Source organism: Neolamprologus multifasciatus, chromosome 8 (genome assembly GCF_963576455.1).
Source record: "Neolamprologus multifasciatus chromosome 8, fNeoMul1.2, whole genome shotgun sequence".
Lineage (NCBI taxonomy): Eukaryota > Metazoa > Chordata > Actinopteri > Cichliformes > Cichlidae > Neolamprologus > Neolamprologus multifasciatus.
In genome coordinates, this window is record NC_140446.1 from 11,081,417 (window position 1) to 11,103,742 (window position 22,326).

Consider the following 22,326-nt stretch of genomic DNA (forward strand, 5'->3'; position numbering starts at 1 on the left):
TGTTACCTCTTGTTGGTTTTGGGGGGGTTATTTGTTCCTCCTTTAGGTCACGTGGAGGGCTGTTTTGCCCGTGTGTGAAGCAGATGGAGCTTGGTCTAATATTTTTCCTCTCCTAGACTCTGCTACTGTTCATTTTTCACTACGTTAGTCTCCAAATGCACCTACACTTGTTTACATTTACTCACACATATCATTGTGTGGCTTTTTCATGTACCGACTTTGTACTTTTGTACAGTGTTATTGCGATTTACACAGCGGATGAAAACAACAGTAATGGTTCCCTGAATGCATCATCATGCAAACGCTGCAGTGATGGCTGAGTGACGTCACTCCTCCGTGGGAGAAATCTGATGCTGCAGGTCTTGCACGTGGTCTGTTGTTTACTTCTTCCAGGAACAGTGGAAGTGCAGCCAGACAGGGGGAGGAGGGGGAGTCGGCAAAATTTTGAAACAGCTGTCCTGGATAGAGTTACCTCGGAGAGGGGAAAAAAAGACGCGCAGGCTGACGTTAACGTCGGGAAAATGTCGAACTGAATTCTCTTATGTTTCCATCTTCAGAGGCTCCGTAAACAGCGCGATACCTGAACTGTACGTATATGTTTGGCGTCAGCATGCCGCTTTGCTCTCGCTCTTTGTTCTCCTCTCTGAGGTTCGTTAAAGTTCAAGCGTCCAAAGACCGTCAACAATGCGGTTAAACCGAGTGTAGCTGTGAGCACGCCGTTAACCGCAAACAGTGCAAATGCTGGAGTGATGAAAATGGTGAATTTGTTTTGCTAAAAGTTTGATTGGACTGAAAAAAGAGAAAAGAAAGGGGGGACAAAAGTGTACACAAACATGCTGGTTTTTACGACAACATAGCATAACACAATAAAGGGTTTCGGTCTCCAGTTTACGAGTTACGGGAAACATCTCCCGTTACATATAGACAAATCATTTACATTTCCTTACAATGGCGTTGTCTTTCTGTAAAAATACCCCAACAACTGGAATGCTTATGCTTTTCTTTATTCTCATTTTGTTTATGTGCTTATAATGAAGACTAGAATGTTTCAGCTTGGAAGTCTGCTGAGTCAGCTCCATCTCACCTCCAAAGCGTCAGAAGCTGCCCATGGCCAAATCCCAAAGCAGACACCGACAGTACCTGACTTTTTACAAAGCGTGATGTAAGTATTAGGTCAACTTAAACCTGCACTAAACTTAGTCGTACAGTTAGTGTGTGTCAAGTAAAGTACACGGATACACTGGCAGTAGTAAACCCCCAGGGGCACAGTTTATTTGGGGGGATCACTGGGCCCTAAATGGGGCTTAGAAATGATTGAAGTCCAGATTCGTCTTTTTCTTGATGCATCATATTAAAGGTGTAGCACCTGTACTCTAAGGAGCAGCGGAAGACTCTACCCTTAAACTAGATCTTGGTCCCATGAGGTAAGAGTCTGGTGGAGAGGTGCTTTTCTACTTTATTTCAGCACAGAGCGCTTTATTGAGGCAGTAAAGTGAAGTGAGTTGCAATACAGTCCAAATCAGAAATTCTAAAAACTGTAAAGGAATTTTATTTTGTACAACTTCCCTTTTTTTGCAGCAATATAGAAGATTTGTGTTCATAAAACAAGGAAATAAAATAAAATAAGGTACTTATTGTATGTGATATTTAGGCGACAGAATAATTCTGTAACATCTGAGAAAAAGTGGCTGTGGTCCTGCCTGCCATTTATAATCTGTTACAGGTAATGCATCAACCAAACCCCCAGCTAGCAGTATTGTGGGCAATAAAGCCCATAATCTTTGTTTTGTTTTTTTGGTTAAGTTGGGTAGAGTTGTCCCTTATAACAATCTTTGCCTGTAATTACTGTTCCCCTACCCATCGCTGAAATTCATCCTCTGCCCATGCACTTCACTCTGAGCATTGCAGTGTCTTTCACCTCATTGTTCTTGTCCATCGCCTACAACCTGCAACTCTAACACTGGTGTCCACAACCTGTGACAGCACTCAACAGCATACTAGTGGAGATGGAGCAGCTTAGGATGATCTAATATAACCTCTATCGGGGGTAGCATTGGTGGAGTTTAAAGGCAAAATGATAATTTATCACTATTCTGCTTGCAGCTTGTACCACTGTGCTCAAGTGGAATAACAAAAATATATATTTTTACCATTTACTTCCTCTGTAGGAAACTCACCGGGCTGAAAAAGGAATATGTTTTCTGTAATCTGCGTATCCCCGACCAGCTTCAGACAACCAAAGATGACATCAACCTTGTTATCCTTTCAGGTGGGTATCTGCTGAAGAAATGCATGGAATAATATGTGAAGATTATATACATATGACATAGGGATGTAAGATTTAGCATCTCCATCTAAATGTTTAAGATTATTTAAACGGACAACAGTTTTTGTAATTGTCTGTTTTGCTGCATGCTACGAATTAAAATGGCTTTAGGAAAGGATAAGTTATATTCTAACAGTAATGCTAATAGTATAAGACTAGTGACAAGGATTAATGTTTCTTGATCTCTTTGCTAAGGTCATGGGATCTTCTGCATAGATGTTAAACCCTGGAGAGGCACAGTGTCTGCTCACAACCAAAACTGGCATGTGCAAGTGAAAGAAGAGGACCAGAACTTTACCAATACCTGCATTGAGCAGATTGAAGATCCACTCAAAGCTATCATGGTAAAAACAAATTAAAAAAAGACAAGTTTTATCTGAAATGTTGCAATGGCTCCATGAAAACCTAAATGTCAAACTGTCTGGCACACTTGAGTCCAAGGTCCAACCAATTGTCCAATACACTGTTTTCATCCAAACTGTGGTCGGGTTAAGAGATTCTGAGTCACTATAACAATTTATATGGAAATTTTAAATGCAGAAGTGCTTCCTAAACTTCCTAAGTGGGCACTCTTCATTTGAAAGGCCATAATTGTATTCACGGTTTGAGGAGGGTGGGGGTGGGGTGGGTGGGAATGAAAGCAGGCAGGTGCCTAAACACAGCTGTCACCTTATGTGGCTGGGTCTGTTAGGAGTCATTCATTTCCATTTCTATAGATGCTCAAATTGGACTTGAAGCTTGACAGAACAGTTCAATGGCAAACACACACTGCAATATTGAAACGTGTTCTGCTTGAATTGGATCTATTAACTTCATTAATCTACACAAAACACGACAAATTTGAGGTTACATAATTTCTCTAAATGGGCCCTCTTTGAAAGTACACATCTACATCGTGTGTGATTCAGGTCATTGCAGGAGGAATGTTGAGACATCCTGTGAATGTGAGCGCATGCTAAACTTGATGAGTCTCAGCATTGTTCACGTAAATACTGGAACATTTAATAAGTTAATCGGCTGGCCTTTAAATGAGATAACTGCTGAACATTTTGCTACTTTTCTCCAGGTGTTTTATGCAAAGTGGATATCAGTGTTGGATGAAACAAATCATCTTTTTAACCAAAACAATCCAGGCTTCTGAAAAGGTTTTTATTACTTAGATACTAATAAAGAAAATGAAATAATAAGTATCTACCTAATGTCTGTCTCTTAGACTAAAACAGCAAACTTATGCAGTCATTTGAAGAGGAGTGGAGTGTCTGTGCGCCAAAGTCTCTTCTTCCCCAGAATCATCTTCCTCTCACCAGATTGTGAACTGGATAAGGAGCTGAGGAAGAAGAGGGAGCTGGTCTCCCACAGCCAAATAGAGGACTTCCTCAAATCTTTCAAGGAGGGCTATGTTGCCTGGATATCAGATGCGCTGACACCCTCCTGGATCTCTGGTGAATATGCATTAACACTTCGCTCAGTGTTCCAACACAATCCAAAAGGAATTGATCTGTAAAAACACGATATATGTCTGTTACTATGTCCTAAAACTTGTGAAAATGTCCACTGCTGCCTAAAATTCTGGTGGAATCAATCGGAAATTTACAGACACTCATCATGGGCATGAATGTCATGGTAATTTGTACAGCATACATTTATCAATTTTTAATTTATTTAGGATTTTCTCTAATCCACACATGGCCAAAGTATCAATACAGGCCTAATATAAACATATAACCCCACTAATATTTGGTTAACTGTTCCTTAGCAAGTTCCACACCTTTGATAGCCATCAACAAGTGTCTTAATTCTGCCTGGATATATGTTTAAATTGGTTGGTTTCTCCTGGCATGGACCCGACTTTCAAGCATGGTCTACAGTTTTTTTAATAAGGTTGAGCTTGGGACGTTGGGAGGGCCATTTCAGAAGCTAAATGTTAGCTTGCTTTATCCGTGTGTGTTTAGGATCACTGCAACTGATCAAGCCGAAGAAACTGGAGGTAATCCTACTCCTGTATTATTCCATCCACTTTGTGCAATACACGACTACCACTGGCAGCAAAACAGCCCTAGAGAGTGATGCCACCACCAACAGGATAGTGATGCTAGCATTCTAGCAATTTCTAATTCATGGCAGGCTTGGTGGTTCCTGAGTTGGTCCTGAGCATGGTAACCATTTTCTTCTCATTTGGCAAAGATGTCATACATTTGAATAACTTGTACTTTCATACAGTTGTTTGAGCTGATGGTCTTGGAATCTGCAGTTTACCAATTCCTCCAAGAGACCATCTCAACTTCTGTAACTTTATAGTGCTCCTTAGATCTTCACTGAGTTCCTTCTCCATTGTTCTACGTGTTGATCAATCCAACGAGAGCTGTCAAACATATCCTTTTTATGAGAAAGAGAAACTTAGTTGGCCTCGCCCTTGTCAAGTTAAAAGACATCGTATAATTTTTAGCACTACTTATTAAAATATTGAAATAAATGTGTGTATAGATTTTAGCCTGTATTTATACTTTGGACCGTGTGTGGATTAGAGGTAATCCAAAATCAATTCACAGTTGTGAACCCCTTGTTTTATGAAGATCTATGCTGTGCAATTATTCCAACCTGTAAACAGAACAGTTCAAAGAAATCATTTACGACCCAAATTACCATGACATTCAAGTTTTGTAAACTTCTGACTTAAATTTAGCAATAATTATGACTAAATTGGCAAAGGCTCATAAAAAGCCAGTTAAACTTGTGTTTTTCTTGACCTGCAGGTCATCTGTCGTACAGGCAGATGGAATCGGTGCGAGACGTCCTGAGGAGGGTGGGAACGTGGGATTTGGTGCGGCTGCACTGTGGCGAGCAGCTAAAAGGAGACTTCCAGAGCTGCCCGTATATCGCTCTCAACCGCCAGGAGACGGACACCCTCGAGTTTTCCAGTGTCAAGACCCTTTCTGCTGACTCGCTTTGGGCCCTGCTGGGACACGCTCCTCAGGTCAGTCCACTACTGTGGTTCTGATGAACCAGTCACAAACATAAACGCAATTTGTAACTTGGGATCGAATGCTTTGTCCAAATGATAATGTGAAGCATCACGCTCATCATGAACCAGCAGGTGGCAGTAGCACTTTATGACTGCCTCCGTCAATTATCCCCTGTTGTTCTGGTAACTGGAAAAACACAGGTTTGATTTGTGCTGAAGACCCCCAAAACATGACACCAATTTCACAGTTATTTGACTGCAATTAGGATCATTTCTGTTTAGAAGTATGAGAAAATTACTGTATAAACACAGATGAAGTGATACAGTTTAGCAATTAAGATAAGAAAGTGAACTGTTTTTTCTTTTTTTTTCACCACACCACAGAGAGCGGTCTAACTGAGTACAGTGTTCAGCATTTAGATATAAATTAATTTATTTATACTGACCAATTTTCCAAACAAATGCTTTTTTCACAAAATGTAAATTGTTGAATTTGGTTCTTTTTTTTTTTTTTAAACCAGTTCGACCACCTACTCTTTCTCTCTCAGATCATTTTAATGGACACCCTGGGTGTTATTGAAGGGTTAGGGCTGGTATTTTGTTTGCATCACAGTCTAAAAGGTATAATTTGAGCTGATTAAAATTGATTTTATGTTTTGGGTTAATAAGCAGATTTCATTCAGACTCGGTAAATGTTGCCTCTCGGGATGCGATTGGCAAATCTTAGCAATCACTAGAGCAATGAGAGAAAAAGGTGGTTTATATAGAGGTTAAATTGCAGTGATGATAGAATGTTAGATTCACACAAAAAAATGTCGTTTCGTTACATTTTTTTTTCTTCCAAAAAGCAGGATCGAACCTTTAATTATTTTCACTTGGCAGTCGTGCCTCTTTTCTGCTTGTCAGTTAACTAAATGTTACCTCCTTAAAGACCAGCGAGTGCGACCCAGCTCAGCATCCATTACAGATTCACACCCACCCTCGAACACCCAGACACTCAGCCTGCGATGTCCATGCAAGCCTGCTCAGGCATTAGTTTGCCCCCACCATCACCCAGCACCCCAGACTGTATGTACTCTCCCCCCTCGCCTCCAGCTGCTGTGTATTTGATACATGACCCAGCAGTCATTAGACAGTCTCCAGTGGGCTCTTTTCTTGCCCAGGGGGACACAAAACATGACAAGAAAATATATTATTTTCAAAGAGATATTTGCAAATGGAGGCACAGTGATGCAAACCTCATCCTCATATTAAAAAAAAAAAAAAAAAAGGAAATTGGAGAATAGATGGTTAATATGCTTTTGTGAAATTGGTTTTATTTCTCTGATCGGTTTCTAGGTGTGTTGATGCAGTCCGCACCGGGGGAAATCGATTCTGGCCCTGAATTTGGACTTTAAATATTTGGAGGTTTTGCCCTTTTTAATTCACTGTGTCACCTACTTTGTCTTTAGGAGAGAAAAAAAATGCTCTCTGCTCATGTGAAGCAGCTGCCAGGGGAAGTTTGGGGTGGGGGGTGGGGGGGCAGCAAAGAAACCTGATAGCTACCCCCATTTTCAGAGCCTACAAATAATGCATGCTTTTGATTTTTTTTTTTTTAACTTGTAAACACAGGCTAGAAGATCTCCAACATGACCTACGGTTTCTCTCGGGCATCTGTTAGGTTGCATGAAGTGGCACCAGATGCATTCAGAAAGCTGCCGTGGAGGCAGTAGGTGTGTTTTCTGTGAGCGCAGACAATTACTCTGCAGAGAATGGGATGTCTACATGCACCAAAGTGGAGAATGATTGAGTGGAGTGGCTGTAATTTATTAATTATGGTCTATATTCTTAGACCACGGTTCTGGCTTCATTCAATTTGTATGGATTGAGGGGTAATTACGGTGTGTGTGTGTGTGTGTCTGTGTGTGTTAAGGAGAGAGAAAGAGCTGAAGATCTATTCATGTCATAATTTAAAGTGCAGGTTACTTGTGATATTCATCTTCATATTGTCCCGTCTTCTAATAAGGCCAGTTCATATAATGCAGTTTATTCAAGAGAAGACCCTGATTAAAAAAAAAAAAGTTTCTGACTTGCAGTCAGCCTATAGAGAGCATCTATTAATTGCAGAGCTGTGAAGCAACAATTAAGTTCTTTTGAGCGTAACTTGACTACACAGCCCCTCCTAGCTGATTAATAGAGGCAAAGCCGGTAGGTGAAAATCTGCAAATTCACCGACAACATCTCGGCTAACGGAGAATGGTACAAATAATCAGATCTCGGTTGCCGGAGACACATCTCGTCTCCCTGACAAGCTACAGATTCCACACAAATGTAGCTTGTTAATTTAACTCAACCATGACATTCCTCTCCATTTGGCCATCTCCCAGGCTGCACGCGTCACGAGCTTGTAATGGACAGCTGGTGCACTTGGTGCTTAGCACAGAAAAGGCAGAGAGGGTAGACATCAACTGCTTTGTGTGATAATGAATGGAGGCACACAAAAGGCCAGGAGCAGGCCATTTACAAAGCCTGCAAATTTTGCTGTCTAAATAGATAATATTGTCAGCCACTGTGTCTTTTGGGGTTTCTTTTACTGTAGTGAAAAAAACAGCATTCACCCCTTTGAGGTAAATATATGCCTTCCCCATTACTCTTACTTTCAAATATTTATGATAATCATTAGAAACCATATTCTATGTGTTCTGTGTGAGCATGGCTATAACTCCACTTATCAAAGGATCTGTTTCACTAAAAGAAAAAAAAAGAAAGAAGACAACTGTAGTTTTTTTTTCAGTTATGCAAAATTAAACAAAGCACACTTTAAAGTTGTGTCACTGAGACTACAGTTTAGGCGCTAATTCCAGATTCATAGCTCACTTATTTCACTGCGTACCCAACAAGCCTGTAGGGACGCAGTGCGTAGGATGATATCTCCACTGTGGAAAAGTTTTCAAAGAAAAGTTTTTAGATTGATTTTTTTTTCTAGAAAGAAAGATCTATTAGTTGCATTGCATTTTCCAGCAGAGATGAAAATTATGTGGACACTACCGTGATGTTCAGATTTCTGTAATTGGAGGATCGCTCTCGAAAGAAAACTGGAATTGGAAATAATTCGCGCCAAAGAGCGTGTAGGAAGCTATGGAGGAAAAATAACCGTGCAATTACGCATGAGAAGAGTGCTGCAGAATCACAAGTGTCTGTAATGAACTAGTGAAGACACCGGCACTTATACAGTGGAAGGCAATGATAAAAGCTGCCTTGTAATAGCATGTGATTAAACTTAGTAAAAAAAAGAAAAAAAAATCTATTTTTTCACTCGAGCACTGAACCGCAGTGAAGAGTCCCGTGGAGAGATTCTGCATCTGTCAGTTTGAAGATGACTCAATGTGTTTCCTCCAAATTCATCACCCAGCATGCAGTTCCAGTCATTTTAGAGGGCTCTTCAAGTGCTCTTTTGTTAATTTAGTTAAACATGAAACGTTAGAGTTCATGTTTTACACATTCCTACTTAACACAGGTGGAGTTTGAGTTTCACTAAATTTGAATACATGTTTAAGATTAAGCTCCAAGCCATTATTATTCATTAGCAAATAATTTCTGTGAATGTGGAATGAGCCCGGGTTTGCAGGGCACTGTGGGTAATAATATCTGCTCTACTGCATGCATATATATATAGAATATTGTTAATTTGTATACTTTGTCTAGAAAATACAGCGTGTGCATTAATAGGGTTTTGTAATATGGTTCCAGTAACAGAATTTTCTTTTTAAATATGTTAGCACCATTAATATGAAGTTCCATGCAGTGAACTGTATTTCAGGGTGATTCTTCACTCAGTTCAAATATCCGAATGTTCAGCTATGTAAAATGTTCAATTGAACATTTTCAACATTCAAATGTTGAATTGAAAGCATGAAAAATATTGTATAGGTACATTTTAAATAATTAGAAGATCGAAACTCTGAACTTTGATTCTTTTGCAAGTTAAATAAAGAATTAGAGCGAATTTTTTTCCCTTTTTTGTGCAGTTTTACAATTAAACAACAACAAAAATAAAGTATTTTGAAATGAAAATCATTAGCTATGTCCCTTACTATATGATTCTGTGATCACCACGGAAAGTCAGAAACCATTATTGAATTGTTGCACAATCCTTTGTCATAGCACATTTAATAAGACCACGTAAGCTTCATAGATAACTTTTTTTTTCCAGTTGCTGATTCTGTGACATTATCTAATTTGGCATTAAATGCTGGTTTTAGTATTTAAAAGAAACTTTTCTGTGGTCATTGGCCAACATGTTCATTTTTATCTCTGTAGGCTCAGTTATTTGTTTTATGGATTCAGGATATTAGAGTGATCCCCGCAGCATAGGTTCTAAGATATGATCAATAGGGATTCATGAATAATGAAGAGGCCGAGTGGAGCGGAGGCACTTAATTACAGCTTCGAAAGCCATTCTCGTTAATTGAGGAGAATAAAGGTGCTGAAGTGGCTTAAACGGCAAAAACTGTAATTTTTTTTAATTATTTAAAAAGAAATTTTGTCACTCTTCTTTTTTTAAATTACAGCAAGCCTCTACCTGAAAGCCAGATGGATCCAAGCTCTCACCTTTGTTTCCAAATAGATACATTTGTATTTTATATTTAGTTTATTTTTGTTCTCGGGCTTTCTTTGACCATTTGTGAGCAGATTCTCATTCTTTTAATGTAAATGCTAATATGCTGCATATCCAGACAGTGTGTGACTGCTGTGCACTGCAGATACAGTATATAATTGACAGCCCTGCCATCTGTTACAGTTATGTGAAATTATGGATAAACTAGTTAACAGACACTTTGGCCCATTGTCTGTTGTTTTGATAATCACCCTTAATAACGGACGGCATCAATATGGTCTTTAAACCTGATTTGGGAGTTAATGGAGTCAGATGGGGGCAGTCAGTGTATGCTCTGGGGGTAATGCTGTTAGAGATGTTCGTAAAGAGCAAATTAAATCAGTCATAGATTGTGCCCTCTCAAGTCAGCCAGACAACCAGACCTATTGAGGAGAAAAAGGAGGGGGATTCATATTTTAACCTCTCGCAGAAAATGCACTTATGTGGATGGAAATACAGTCAGAGCTGGGTGACTGCATGCAAATGGTTATTGCCCAGCCTAATGGCTTCCTGTTAGCTGAGGCAGGTTGGAAGGGGAGTCATATCTAATCGGAACTTAACCGGGCATTTTTTTAAAATATATATAATTTATTTATTTCTTTTTGTGGCCTCAGACGAGCACAGTTATTAACATGGACAGAAATGTCACCACCTCTATCTTAATGGATAGGGTTGGGAGTCAAATAGAAACTCGTGATATGATTCAGTACGTTACCCAAGATAACATTGGTATCACAGTACAGCCATTCCAAGATTCATATAAATGAAAGGAAAAAAAAAAACAAAATACAGAATTTAAATGCTTAAAATTCATTGATATTCACTTTATGTCACTAGCTCTCTGATTTGCTCTGATATGTTTCATGGTATAGATTCAACAAGGTGCTGGAAACATTCATCAGATGTTTTGATCCATATTGAAATGATAGCAGCACACAGTTGCTGCAGATTTTTCTAGTTGCACAACTATGATGCAAATCTTCTGTTCCACCATATCCCAAAGGTGCTCTATTGGACAAAGGTCTGGTGACTGTCCCTTAGAGTTCAGTGAACTCACTGTAATGTTCAAGAAACTAGTTTGGGAGAGGTTTGTGACATGGTGCATTATCATTATGGAAGAAGTAACCATCAGAAGATGGGTCAGGAACAGTACTCGAGTAAGATGTGCCATTTAAATGATGCTCAGTTGATACTATGGGCTCAAAAAGGTATTCTCAAAAGAATATCCCCCAACCCATTATACTGCCACTGTTAGCCTGAATTGTAGATGGACTAATGCTTTCATTTTGCCAAATTCTAGCCCTCTATTCAAAGCTCTCTTTCCTAGCGGTTCATGTCCCGCTCATGAAGGATCTGGTGTTTTGTCTTCTGGTGTGACATTCGCAGCCTTCATATCATTTTTGATTCGGTCCATCCAGAGCTTTTTTTTGGTCTTCCTCTTGGCCTGTTCCCGGTCTAATCGTTGGGCTGTTTTAGCGATGGAATTCTCATCGCTAGGGACAACGTGGCCGTACCATCGGAGCCTCGACTCTCGCATCTTGTCCGTGATCTGCGCCACTTCCCGTCGTTTCTTGACGTCTTCGTTCACTCATTCATCACTAACATTTTTCCAATCTTCTACTGCCCAGTTTTGATGAGCCTGTGCAAACGGTAGCCTCAGTTTCCTGTCCTTAACTGATAGGAGTGACACCAGGTTGTGGTCTTCTGCTACTCTTACCCATTAGCTTTGAGGTTTTAAATGTTGTGTCATCAGAGATGGTCTTCTACGTGCTTTGATTGTAACAAGTGGTTATATGGCAGTCTGGTCATTCTCCCCTGATGTCTGGTATCAACACAGCCATTCCTGATGCCCGTTTTGACCATTTGCAGGTTATCTTGACCATGTCTACACGCTTAAATGCATTGCTGTAGTGTGACTGGCTGATTAGTTGTTTGCATTACCAAGCAGTTTAACAGGTGAATTTAACTCAGTGGGTAAATGTATTGTAGAAATAGAGATTGGACTCAGAATATGGGATTCTGTTTACATTTCTTTTCTTTTTTTTCTTTTTTTTTAATATCTTGTAACCTCAAAAAATTAGCAGGTAAAAACAAAATCTATTATATATTAAATTAGAATAAAGCTGGCTTGTTTAATTTAGCCGCTTCTATGAGGGGAAAACACTTTTGGCTGATTGTTAATCAGATTCTGTTTTGTGTCTTAATGGAAAATCATTGAGTCAGATCATCAAGATCATGACTTGAGTTGAATCAAATTACCGCTGGTAGTCACTCACTCAACAGATTGTTAATATATTCATCTTCTGAGCCAAACCACACAGTGCTTACCTAATTGCCTTGCAAACCATTTTTGGTCCATTTCCATGACATTTGGCCCATCGACAAAGAGGTTTGGTGCACCAAAGGTGTGTTACTCAGTGTTCCCCCCCCCTCTGTCCGTGTCTAGTGAGACACGAAGTGGAACAAAGATCCCGTCGTCTGAAGCTGGTGTGGCTTTACGCTCACTCAGAGTTCACCTGAAACACTGCACCATGGCTCCAGGTAACAGCCTCTGCTGACTGATACACCGCTGGGATTCTTTGACTTTATCAGGGGAAGAATCTGAACTTTGTGAATGGCAATACATGCAGGTGGTGACATGTCCCTACCCAATTACACAGTTCCTCGGATTTGTCATACCTGTCAGACCTTAATGACCAGTAAATACATTTATACAGAAATAATTCTGTAGTCGCAATTAAACATCATTGATTCATGTTGGTTTTATTAGCAGAAGTGATTTAGGATGCCTGAACGGTCTTTAAAAGAACTAGCTCTGAATCTGTACCGTGGAGATCCCTGCAGATGGGAGATAAGGAAACCACTGGAGATGTCTATCAGCAATTTGCATGGAGAAGTTTTCAGAGAATGAGTTGTCTTGTTGAGTATAAGAGGTTAAAAGGTGAACAGCGAACCAGACATAGGATTTATGACTAGTAGCAGACGGTAAATAAGAAGAATGAGTTTGTCTTGTTGAAATGTGAGGAGTGATGTCATTCACATGGCTTCTGCGACACTGAAAGTGAGAGGGAGATCAGGGTAGACACCGTTAGGTGAGCTCTCAGCCCTTTGTGTGACACCCAGCCTTAGCCCCAAGGGTCTTGTTCTTTCCATGAAATGCACCATTTTGGCCTGCTGGTGCTTGAAGTAGCGATGGTTCTCTTACAATTGTGAACAAATCACAGAAAAACCTAATACTTAATTTTAGTGACTTTAAAGTGTTCGTTTTGGCTTATTGGAGAGTGTGTCGCCGTGACACGTTGCAATACATCTTAAGTGTCGGATAGAGATTGCACTTTAAATGACATTTTGGTTTCTATCAGCAGCTACTTTACTTTTTTTTTCTTCTGCTGCAAGTCAGATACAGCATGATCTTTTACTCTTTAACACACCCTCTCATTCACTTGAGGGATAACATGCAGTGACAGTTCCTGTACCTGGCACGCGGTCTGTGCTGAGCAACATCTGGCAGGCAGCTTGTCTAGACCACACAGAAACTTGTTTTGCTCTTTTGTATTTGAAATCTGTAGCTTACCTGCTTGGTAACTGTCGTTTGGCGGATGATGCCGCAGAAATGGACGATGATGAATTTAAACGGCAGTAAATTAAATTTGACACAATTCATCTCTACGCTAACATTCTCAGACAGGATTTACGTATACTCCAAAGGAACCACGGGCAGCAAATTAGCATGGTTGTTACTGTAAATATGTTTCTTAATATCATTTGCAGGATTGTTCTGCGGCGGGTTTTATAGCTTCCCTGCTTCTGTGTGGGTTTTATATTGTCTGCCCCTTGTGCACTACAAGTATGGAAGTACTCAACTTTGGCTCCATTAAATTAGCTAATTGCTGATTATGAACTATTGCGCTGCGCTGTGATTTGTTAGAATAATTCCTTTCTGATGTCTTTGTCTCGGTTTGTGTGCCTCTCTGCCACCAGCTGTCATTAAGCTATTTTTTCATGTATCCCAAATTAATAGACACTCACTCACTCTGAAGTGTCTGATGCTATTGTAGCAGAAGCCACGTGGCATTTGGCCAAGGCTGCAATATAAGACGCAATTGTTTCGCTTTTTTTCATCTTTATCCCTGTTTTAATGCACAGTAATAAGTAAGTAAATGCTGGAGAGATGTGTGTCTGAAATCGCAGTGGCCTTTGTTGTAGATAATTAGGTTAGCAGCAAGAGTGTGCAGGTGTTGAGGGTGTACTGTGTGCTCATGTTGTGTTATCGACTTGCTCATATTCGTAGGCTGTCAGGGGTGTCGCACTTTCCATCAGCCCCAAAGCTCACCAACCTCTTCACTATTAAAATGATCACTTTCAATAGCAGACAAAGGAAAGAGGGAACATATCTAGTGCAGGGTATTTTCCCCACCTCTAATGCTTATCTGCCTTTTGATGTCGGCGTAATAAAAGGCCTATTGGGCTTTCACAATGACCTGCAAAATGGACAAGGGCCGATATACTGGGCTCTGACTGTCGCTACCATTAACTAAAAGGCCCAGACATTATGGAGAGCCGGGGATGAAAGTACATGGAAAAAATAATAATAATTGAAAAATTGCCTAATGCTAAAGTGAAAGAAAATGGAACTGTGAAAAGGCACTGTAATATTCTGTTATCCCTGGTAAATGCAGCCAAACAAGAGATGCAGCAAGGCATTCTTTTTGAAATGGATGTGGTTCAATTACCTGCATGTCTAAATCTAGTTAAGGCTTCCATTGTCGGGCTCGAAACATAACAGGCAGTTTTTGTAGTGTTAAAGCGTATTATGCCCTACAACCTACATAGAATCAAGAGAGGTATGACTCCATTCAAGATGCGGAGGGAATTAAAATTCACAGTGAGACCGAGGTTAATTTATTATTTAGTCTGTTTCGGGCTACCGTTTGGATCACTGTTCTAACAGAGTTCGAGCTCAATATTCGAACAAGCTTGAAAAGAACGTTTCTAAATATGTTTTAAGGAGTATTGAAGGATTAGCATCCAATAGAAGCAGAATCTGGTTTGTTTTACTGTGTAAAACAATTGACCTAATTCAGACTAGACTAGGCCACGTAGATGGGCATTATATTGATGAACAAAACTAGCAGACTGGCAAATATTTTACTAGTTTTACCTTTTCTTATATAATTTATTATTTCTTTGGTATTATGTATTATTTATATATTCAGTTATAAGACACACAAAACCTAACCTGTAAACCTTGAGTTTGATGTTTAAGTAAATGCCTTAATGTTGGTGTTGTCTGTGATAATCTAAAAAAAGAAAAACATGTGCCTTTACCCTGTAATTTTAAAAAAAGATAGTAATATAGTGCATGTATTATTTTGTTTAGTCAATAATTTAAGATCCCAGTTGTAATACACATTGTACACATCTTACCTGAAATGTACCTGCCCACTGATCAGTTAACCTCAAACTGCTGACTTCATAGTAAATAAGTGAACGTCTATATTTAAATCTGTTCTGTATATAATACATGAATAATTAACAACTACAAAAAAATGTCAAATTAAAAATACAGTTTTACAATTTATAACATTTTAAAATTTACGTGGGGTCATGCAGTCTTGGTGGTCGTCAGAAACGCCTTCTAATTTACCATAATTAATCATCATCTGTTGAGCTATATGTCTGTGATATCCAAGAACTTTATTTCTAATTCCACATTCCATATTTAGAGGTAAGTCAGATACAGATTTGGGTATTATAATACATCTTTAAAAAAACAAAACAAACAAAAACAAAACATAGATGGTCATAATCGCTGTATGCGTGTCAGTGTTGGCGCAAGGTTTCATTTAAGATTGGCCCAGCAGTTAAGGATGGGAGGACACAGACATAAATGCATACGCTACAATTATTTTAGTAAGGTTTACATATTATAATTGATTCTATAGTGTGGTGGTTTACACATTCAATTGCCAAGTCGCTGGTTTTATTCTAGCGCAAGACATAAATCCCCTTTTGGGTCGTGGCATCTGCCGTTAAAACTCATATGCAGAGCCACCCATTGTAACAAGGAGCAGGTGAAAGTACCTTCATTCAACGTTGTTATAAACTGATACAGTGATTACAAAAGAAACTGTAGATTTTCCAGCCATGAAAAACATCATTACCTGAAGTACTACTTTAGTAAGTTGCAGGTGTGATGCATCTAAATATATACCAGTACCTTCTACTTCAGTTTTATAGAGAGCTTAAAAGACAACAGCTGAAAAACCTCATTCAAAATGCAATTCACTGCATCAGTAACTTAAAATCCAACAGTGGAACAGACTTTCTTTCTGAGTTATATGTTGTAGATGGTGTTGGAAATTCAATTAATCTGGAAGTGATTCGGCTGTATACAAATTCATATAGTTATCATGTAGATCATCTTGATGTCTAAAAAGACTTCCAAGTGTAGTTCTATTTTTGTCCTATTATTCCTTAGAATATCCACGAAGGATAATAGATTACCAAACCTAGACTTCTGGGTAAAGTTGACCTCAAGGTAAACAAAGATCTTTACTTTCTACACCAATAAAATAAGTCCTTTTTTCCACCAGGCAGAATGACTTTATCCCCCCACCCCACCACCACGTAGGTTGCATACACGGTCCTAAAACCAAGAAATATCCAACAAATTTTCTAATTATTTCTCTCTTTGGCACTTTGCAGGTAACCGTTAAAATGTATAAGCGTGGATCTAACAGCTGGCTGGGGAAATCCCTGAATGCCACCACCACCATCCCCCCCAACACCTCTGTGATCTTCAGGATCAGCGGCGAAGAATCAGATGCTAAAATCCCAGCAAATGCCATTCACAGCATCACGCTCAGCATATGACTGTGTGGAGATAATACAAACAGGATCGCCATCGCAACATGGCACTGAAGAAGCAAGGGGAAGAAAAATTGCTTACTTGTGTGTAGCATTTTTTTAAAAACCAAGTGCATTTTAACATGCAGTGTTTGTACTTTGCAATATTGTAGGACTTCCAGATTTTTTTATGTGCGCATTTATTGGGGAAAAAAAGGAAAAAGAAAAAAGGTCCCATTTGCCAATTTCCCTGATTCTCCTTAGTGACAATATTATGTTAATGTAGATGGTTTCAGACAATTAGCACCATTAGCTTTCTCTTGTTTTTAATTTCTAGAGCTGGCCCACACTTTACACTAGCCATTAATTAATCATTATGCAAGCTGATTGTGTCACACCGATTTAGGACTGAAGTGTTTAATGTGTTAATTGTGGCGGTTAAAAACCGGTGGCCTCTAGCACGTCGAGGGCCAAGGATGTAACTGCCTCTGTGGGTTTAATGGGAAGTTATTTACGGTCTGTTTAGACAGTGGAACTGTAAGGTGCTTTATTAATATGCTCCACCGCACGGAGGAGATGATAACTATTCAAGAGCACACGGGCACAGCAACCAGCACCATTCATAACTGTGTCTGAGTCACTTTCCATCAGTTGCCCAGGCTTCCACAGCTGCGCTAACAGCTAGCAATTGCATTTACTGGGCCTGGCAGTGGTCATAATGAAGTTATTCCCAACAGGATATCAGTGCCTTTAGCTAACAGCTCTCTCTGTTGATGGTATCTTTCTGTATGGCATGTCTACCTGAAACATCATTACACTGTACTCAAGCTACTCACTTTTTCAAATGTCTGTTTACTGGTTTACCTGAGGGGCAGATTATCTGTAGTTTTAAAGCCATCATTGAGTTGTTTACATTGGTTGCTGCACATTTTTGAGACTGGTTGTTTTGTGGTTTGAGTCAACATTGCTTGAAATTATAGGTGTTTTCATGAATTTATTGCCTATACATATTTAAGCCTACATAGTCCTCAGGAACTGTTTTCTCCAAAGCACTTGACAAACAATATTTGCAATATCAGATGGTCTGGTATGGGAAGGACTTCAAGGAAATTACTATGTGGATATCTGATAAGTGGTGGGTGCATGTACGTTTTACTGTAATTTCATTATACATTGAACCATGCTTCTCAGTTGATTTATTCAGGCATGTTTGCTTGATTCATTGGTGTGTGGGGTTTTTAGGCCATTGAGTTATCAAGTGTTTTCAAATGTTTGTACCATGTGTTGTTGTAATAAAGAGATGTGATTATTGGTTGGTTCAGTTAGTTATTTATACCATTTTTGGAATGAAGTGGCCTCAACCATCTCAGTCCTATTTTTTTTGTTGTTGTTGTTGTTTGTTTGTTTGTTTTATTTCTGTAGTGTCGTTATTGAATCATCTTAGGATACAGCAGAATAACAGGAATGGTTTGGAATCAGCCGATGCAGCTCTATCTCTGTAGTTCTTAGATGTTATGCTGCAGCATTTTGGTTTAAATTCTGGTGTTTTAGAGTCCAAACTATTGTAATGTTCTTAATCATCCAAAAGTAACAAATGCATATTAGTTTCTCATAACAATTATACACTCCACAGCCACTTTTTGGTGGGTATCTGATCAACTTGGTTAAGAGTTGTCCACCAATTTGAATGTCAGTGTATCAATCACTGACAGCTCTAGTCTGCATGCCAAAGTGTCCTTGGGCAAGATACTGAACCCCAATTTGCCCCCCAGTGTATTTATTGACTGTATGTGCGTGTGAATGCTAGAATGCACTTACCCATAGGTACAACTCCTGCATTAATTTTTAGTGGAAAATGCTTTGAGTATACTGAGAAGCAAGGTGCCAAATCTAATATCCAATCACATGGCAACCACTCTATTCATGTAAGTAGGACAACCTGCTGAAGTTCAATCGAGCATTGGAAAAAGTTTTGTTCATGCCAGACATCAGAGAATGGACTACTTCAAGCTAATAGGAAGGCAACAGTCAACTCAAATAACCACTTATTACAACAACAAGGCGTGCAGAGGACACTCTCTGAACACTCTGAACACAAAACACACTGAACTTTGTATCAGATGAGCTACCAGAGCACACCAGGTGCTACTTTTGTCAGCTAAAAACAGGAAACCGAAGCTACAAATCACAATTGCTCACCAAAATTGGATTTTTGCTTTGGCATAAACAACACAGATGGCTCACGGATCTATCCTGCCTTGTATCGAAGTTATGCTGCTGCTCATATACCATTGCTCATATAATGGTTTAATGAAGTCTTCTTGGCCCACTTTGGCTCCTTTAGTACAAATTGTGCATTTTTTTTAAATGCTACAGCCTACTTATCTTCTAATTGTTGCTTCCAGAAGATTAATGCACCATATCATAAAGCTCAAAATATTTCAAAGTGGTTTCTTGAAGATGATGATGAATTCACTGTTCTCAGATGACAGTTACCTGATCTCTTAAACCAAATGCTCCAGATACAATTACTTCAATTATGTCTCAATTATGAATCATAGCTTGTTCAGACCTTTGTGGGCTCAAGATACCTTTGAGGTGTGACATTTATATGATAAACATAAAAAACAGTGTTTTTTAATAACATTTTAATAACACATTTGTATAGTGAAAATTTGGGTTTTTATATTTTTGTTCATATTATATTCATGTTCTGTTTCCTTTAATGACAATATGTTTCACTGTCTGTATATAATTGTGTGATAAATGGGTGTCATGGGCAGGATTAAGATAGGAAGACAAATGAAACTGTTTTTCAAATATTTAAGAAGTAAAAGTGATGTTTGCTGAAAGACTTGGATAAAAAGTAGGGTTTTTAGGTAGATGTTTTTACTTATATTTAATATTGTACCTAATTGCTTCCCTAAAGCTATAAGGTATCTGTAATAGTGAACCGCATATACAAAGTCATTTGTCACTACTGGGCCACAAGGTTTCTTCAAAGCCTTATTAGTGAGATGGAGGGCATCCATCAACAGCTTACCCTGCTCTTTGAAAGCATGCAGCATGTCTCCAGCACAGTAAAAGACTGGAGATTAGGAATGGATGGCTGGCCACAGGGACAAAGAAAAGTCTGTTGGACAGCGCTGTGGTGACTGGGAGGGGAGGCTGAGCGGAAATGGACATGGAGATCAGACCAGAACATAGTGTGACAATGTAACAAGGTAAACTGATCCAGGCTGTAATTCCTCTAAAAAACTGAATCAATGAGGGTTCTGTTAAAATGGAAATTCTCCAGGATATCGAGTTTAGGTGAATCTGGAAGTACATAATCAGCTGTAAATTTACAGCTGTCCCTTGCTGTAGCTGTACGAATATGTCTGGTAACCTGCGGATGGGTGTTCTGAACATCTCATTGAACCAGAACATTCATGAATTGAACCTATCGTTTGAACCTACAGGTGTCCAACTTTGACCTCTCGTCATTCAATATGGTCCCAAGGGTGGCCAGGTCAGGTAGCTGGTTTGACATTTTCTTTGTACAAGACATGGAACTCTTGCAACTTAGAGATGAAGGCCTAATCCCTCTCAAATAACAACGAACGAGCCACTGTCTCAGCCACAACCATTGTGTTTCTACACCACAGTAACTGTACTCACATAGGTCAGTCAGTACTTGAGGACTTAACTGTTTTTCCTCTCCAAAATGTTTGCTGCACTCCCTTTCACCTGCAGTTTCCCACTAGAATGTCAGCACTGCGCAAATCCAACAAACAGTTTGACCCCATTATGTGAGCGGCACATCTTCTGTGATGTTGCTGCTTCAGCTCGACTAACACAAAGGTTCTGATCAGACCCAGGTCAATGCACTCTTTTTAACTGTAATATTTTCTGAGATGCAAGCCTGTTTCATCTGTAGAGGGCCCTAGAGATGAAATTGTGTTGTACTCAGAGCCTAACCCTACGTGATAACCCTGTGGTCTACTGTAAGTGGGGAAATGGGTAGGAATAACTCCTGGCTCTGGTTGTGCCCTAACATAAACACTCTGAACATCAAAATGCCTGAAATTGCCAGTGAATTTGTATTCAGCGGTTAACAATTCTCGACTTTACTCTGCATCTCTTATCTACCTGTAATTACAGCGGCAATTTTGGTCTCGGTTTTGACACTTTAATGTATCCTGAACTCAAAAAAACTGGCAGAATCTTACACAATTACCAGAACAGGTCAGGTCACCCAAATTTGAAAATGCTGTTTTTCTTACTTAAATCTGGCGTGTGTCCATTTTTGAGTTATCAGCCACATGGGATTTGGCTAGATTCAGTGTAATTAGTTTAAAAGCTAATTCAATCTGTTCATGGAAAGGTGTTATGAAAATGGGTGGGGCAGGGGAATAAATCCATATATTTTGAGAAATTTCACAAAAACAAAACAGATCAGAAACCCTACAAATATTAATCGAATTATTGCAAAAGCATCACCAATGTGTGAAATGGACAAACATTACAGAATACTGTGTGCTAGTGCAGTCGCACATTGAAAGACCCTCCAAAATTAGAAAGAAACCATTAGACAGCGCTCTATAATGAAGTACTTAAAAGTGAAAGTGGGAAGGAAAAACTCACTGTTGGTACTTTCCTATTCCAGATTTTATGGTCATGGATCTTACAGACCAAAAAGCTTACATCCATCCATAAACTCACGCAACAAGCACAGCTAAAAATCAATGGATACATATTTTACTCTCCAGTAAACATATTTCGCTCTTTATACTAAAGAAATAATGTGGCCAGGATTTGTGAAGATGTAGAAAAATGAATAAGGAACAAAATTCTGCTTCCCAAAACTCAAAAAGAAACAATCGAAAGAGGTAAATCAGTTATGAATCATTGATTGAACTGACAGCTCAGAGATGTGGGTGACAAGAGGGTTGAAAAAGGCTTACAAGCAAACCACTGCTATACTTTAAAGTGTTGTGATGTAATTTTATTGCATGTGTGAATAGTAAATGCTTAAAAAACTCACGTATAGCACAGTATCCATGAGGAAATCAAAAAATCATGAGCTGGGAATAATCCTGAAAAATATCAGCAAAAACAAATAGTAGATATTCCCCCTGAGAACTTTCTTGGCATCTGTATTTTTATAAAACTGATGTATGAGAGGGTTAAGAGTGCTTAAGAGAATAATGTACTGGTGTAACACAGCGAAAAATCTTTGAATGCATTTTAGTGCAGCATAAAGTGTAATTTTGGTGAAAATACAACTGCAAGCTACATTTTACAGGCTTTTATACAACTACTACAATGTGATGATAAAAGGAGACGAGCCGCCCCTCTAATGCCCACCAACCCCTATTCTGTCACCACTACTTTGCTGAACAGCAATAAAGCTTTCAGAGTGTGAAAGCAGCAGGACTCGTAAGAGATTAAACATTTTCCCGCCTCTTGCGGATGTTCGAAATTAAGTGTCATCGAAATTCTATTAAATGTTCAATTTAATGTTTAGTTTTTAACACATTTCAGTGTCCAAAAAAGAAAAGAGGAAAGAAT

General features: G+C 39.1%; 1 protein-coding gene across 3 annotated transcripts; it reads left to right on the plus strand.

The window, feature by feature from the left end:
• Positions 1–292: 292 nt before the first annotated feature.
• On the plus strand, positions 293–18,082 carry LOC146512548 (uncharacterized). 3 transcript variants are annotated; one of them, XM_085169763.1, is made up of 7 exons: positions 293–587; positions 1,043–1,162; positions 2,169–2,269; positions 2,522–2,670; positions 3,540–3,768; positions 5,080–5,300; positions 16,633–18,082. In XM_085169763.1, the coding sequence occupies exons 2-7, from the start codon at positions 1,044–1,046 to the stop codon at positions 16,798–16,800; spliced, it is 987 nt and encodes a 328-aa protein (XP_085025889.1). In that variant the 5' UTR covers positions 293–587; position 1,043; the 3' UTR covers positions 16,801–18,082. The 3 variants fall into 3 exon arrangements, with proteins under 3 accessions (XP_085025889.1, XP_085025888.1, XP_085025887.1); XM_085169762.1 differs by having other exon boundaries at positions 319–587; positions 1,038–1,162; XM_085169761.1 differs by lacking the exon at positions 293–587 and adding an exon at positions 600–758 and having other exon boundaries at positions 1,038–1,162.
• The last annotated feature ends 4,244 nt before the right edge of the window (positions 18,083–22,326 follow it).